Below are 3,839 nucleotides of genomic sequence, written 5' to 3'. Positions count from 1 at the left end.
GTATCGCCATAAAAAGATGGCGATACCCTATGAGGCGAAAACGCGGCGGTCGGGACTTAGTACATATGAAAATGCGGTAAACCGGGGGTTTTACCGCATTTTCCCTTTAGTAAATCCCGCCCCAAATGTTATATCTGCCACACCTGCAGTGCACATGGTTTTGCCCAAATGCAAAAAAATTTCCTGCTGCGATCAATTTGGAATTACTATTTCACCAGTCCTTGAAATAATTTTAATACATACTCAATAAAGAACAGCAATTTTATCACATTATTGTGGTTCCAGTACATCCAGAAAACATGCTTCTTTTTCTTTTTCTTGTTCCTTTGTAAATCTGCTGATTAGACTGGATACTATACAAGCACAAAACTAGATGCCCCCAGCCCCGCTTCCAGCTCACCAGAGGGGCTCCTCCAATAATACATAGCCTATACACATATAGTTATATGCCTGTACATTATATTATAATTCACCGCACAATAGTAATTGAATATCAACATGCACAACCCAGACTTGCCTACTCTCCCGGAATGGCCGGGAGGCTCCCGAAAATCGAGTGACCCTCCCGGCCCCCCGGAAGAGCAGGCAAGTCTCACGGTTACAGGGGTCCCCCCTTGCCCGGCCGCCCAATTAGCGAGTAAAGTGGGCGGTCCGGGCAGGCGATGACGCAACTCTTGTTGAATCGTGTCATCATAGCCACGCCCCCTGCTGTATAATGCCTGCAATAGCGGCATTACACAGCGGGGGGCGGGGCTTACACGGGACGATCTCGTAGCCACGCCTCCGGTCTGCCTCCAACACGCCCCCGGCCCGCCTGCGCCACGCCTCCGGTCCGCCCCCCTCTGCACTTACATCGCACCATCCGGGCTGCTCTCCAAAAAGTCGGTAAGTATGGCACAACCATGTATGTGTATGTATGTATATATATATATATATATATATATATATATATATATTATAATTAGGCTTCACCACAGAAATTACACATATATTTATTTATTTTAGGATTAACCCTTTCCTAGGGCTACATATAAAACATGGATCAGGCCCATAGCTTTGGACTACAATTATCAGTAGTAGGAGACATCATCCCAATACAGCCAATAGGAGCAAGCGTAGCACTGACTGGCTGACAGACAGATATTGCAGCCAATCACAGCTGTCAGTGAGTCAGAGGTGGAGAAATCCCACAGAGATGTATATGTATATATTTATGACAGTCTCTAAGGCTGGGTACACACCTCAGCGACATGTCTGCCGACACACCATCACACCGACAGAGCAGCCAATAAGGTATGCTACAGTATACTGACTGACCAATTGTCCGTTAGATATGTCGGTGCTGACATCACAGCTGGGTGGGTGATATGTCTGTCAGTGTGTACCCAGCATACCACACCAACATGGGAACACACCCACACCCTGGTCACATGGTAACACAAGGGGAGGGGCTCAGCGGTAGCTCCACCCAATAAATCATTCTATTGGCTGAATGTTCCCCCAATCATATACCCCTCCCCGTGATGTCACCAGTCTCTGGGCAGATTCTCTATGGTAATTTCTCCCAGCTCCTGACTCCCCCACATATTGTTATACATCCATCCTCTACCATTAATGCAGCATGGAGGGGCTCAGTGAGGGCGGCAGTGTAGGTGTGTAAGTGTCTGATGGGGTCACACAGAGAATAAAAGGACAGCTGTCCTGCCTCATAATCCAGATATACCCTCACTCTGTCACAGGGGGTATTGTCAGGTAACCGGATCACTGTATTGTCATGTATCACTGAGTACTGATTATAATTCCACCTACACACACACCAGGACTTGTTATTACATCCAATGAGTGACTGATATCCTCCTCTCCTGTCTATACTGGGGTAACACATCCCCACCATCCACCACACTGACTTACTGACATCCACCTCCCAGTAATGTCGCCCTGAGGAGAATCCCCTGCTGCTTATTACCTGATAACACTGAAATCTCTCTGGTGTTACTGGGTGATTCTGGTTTATCTGTGACCTGGATGCAGTTTTCCTGTCACCTGATATCTGTATATAATCACCAGCTGTGGTTACATCCAGTAATAGGGCTGTAGCCTCCTGCACATAGATCCCTGTATTTATACCTGTTATTATATCAGATAATGTGTGTAATGTCTCTGAGATGAGACCCACATCCAGATCTCCTGCACCATGGACCTGGGTATCATGTCTCTCTGTGTCCTCAGTGTCACACAAGTCCCCTGTGTCTGGTTCCTGTAAGACAGTCACTGGATCAGACATGTTACACAGCTCCTCAATGTGACGTATCTTCCCGGACAGCTCGTCCTTCTTTATTTCCAGCTGCTGGATCAGATCAGAGACTGAGAGTGAAATGCGCTGTTCCTGCCTGGAGATCTCACTCAGGACTCTCTTCTCCAGGTCTTCCAGCTGTCTCCTGATGTCTCTAAACAGGGCAGTGACTGTCTCTATTACCCCAGCTGCTTTTCCCTGATCTTCTCTTCTGCGCTCCTGCAGACTCTGCACTCTTTTGACAGTCCCCGCTCTCTTTGTGGTCAGTCTCTGCAGAACTTTCCTCAGTTTCACCTTCTTCTTCTCAGAGGCCTCATCCAGTGATTCCATCTGATGTCCTCTGTGTTCCCCGATCATACAGCAGGACACACAGATACAGGCAGCGTCCTCAGTGCAGTAATACTTGTAGATCTCCTTATGGACGGAGCATTTCCTGTTCCCCAGGGCAGTGGTGGGGTCACATAAGACGTGCTCAGGTGACTTGCTGTGTACTCTCAGGTGTTTATCACACAGAGAAGCCTCACACAGCAGACAGGATTTAGCAGCAGGTACAGGAGAGTCCACACAGTAAGTGCAGAAGATCCCAGTCTCCTCCTGATCTGGCCGAGTAGACAGGAAACTCCCCACTATGTTACACAGCGTTATGTTCCTCTGCAGTGCAGGACGCTCCTGACACTCTGCTCTGCAGTCAGGACAGGAATAAACTCCAGCCCCCTCCTGTGTATCCAGCACACGATCAATACAGACCCGGCAGAAGTTGTGGCCACATCTCAGGGTTACAGGATCTGTATAAATGCTCAGGCAGATGGAACAGTCCAGCTCCTGTCTCAGATCAGCAGACGCCATCGCTGCAGCAGGAGAGAGAAATGAAAGTGAAAGTCTCTGACACTCAGATATCAGTGGGGTTACATTCTGTACACAGGGCGAGGCTGAGCTGTCACTCACTATATTACCTACAGGCTCAGTTACAGTAAATGCCAGTACTCATCAGCCGATGCGTGAGAGATGTGTGCTGAGTGAACCGTTCAGCACACATCTCTCCCCCCCGGTCAGCACGTGCAGGGGGAGCGACCCGCTAGATTAGCGATGCGTGGGACTGCACATCACTATCGCTGTGAGCGGTACACACGGAGAGATCACTGCTTAAAATCTAAGCAATCTAGGCAGATTGCTTAGATTTTAAGAAGCGATCGCTCCGTGTGTACCCCCCTTAAGGGACACAGGGTGTTATTCCAAGTTGATCGCAGCAGGATTTTTTGTTAGCAATTGGGCAAAACCATGTGCACTGCAAGGGAGGCAGATATAACATGTGCAGAGAGAGTTAGATTTGGGTGTGGTGTGTTCAATCTGCAATCTAATTTGCAATGTAAAAATAAAGCAGCCAGTATTTATCCTGCACAAAAATAAAATAACCCACCCAAATCTAACTCTCTCTGCACATGTTATATCTGCCTCCCCTGCAGTGCTATCAAAAATCCTGCTGCGATCAACTTGGAATTACCCCCACAGATAATATATAAAGGGACTTCATGCAGGAAATTTACTT

The 3,839-nt window shown here is 47.9% G+C and overlaps 1 protein-coding gene across 1 annotated transcript; it reads right to left on the bottom strand.

Moving 5' to 3' along the window:
* Positions 1-976: 976 nt before the first annotated feature.
* LOC134945671 (E3 ubiquitin-protein ligase TRIM39-like) lies at positions 977-3,170 on the bottom strand. Its single transcript, XM_063935112.1, has one exon. The coding sequence runs from the start codon at positions 3,137-3,139 to the stop codon at positions 1,550-1,552; it is 1,590 nt and encodes a 529-aa protein (XP_063791182.1). The 5' UTR covers positions 3,140-3,170; the 3' UTR covers positions 977-1,549.
* Between the last annotated feature and the right edge of the window lie 669 nt (positions 3,171-3,839).

This window comes from Pseudophryne corroboree, chromosome 7 (assembly GCF_028390025.1).
Source record: "Pseudophryne corroboree isolate aPseCor3 chromosome 7, aPseCor3.hap2, whole genome shotgun sequence".
Classification (NCBI taxonomy): domain Eukaryota; kingdom Metazoa; phylum Chordata; class Amphibia; order Anura; family Myobatrachidae; genus Pseudophryne; species Pseudophryne corroboree.
This window is presented reverse-complemented; position numbering and strand designations above follow the sequence as displayed.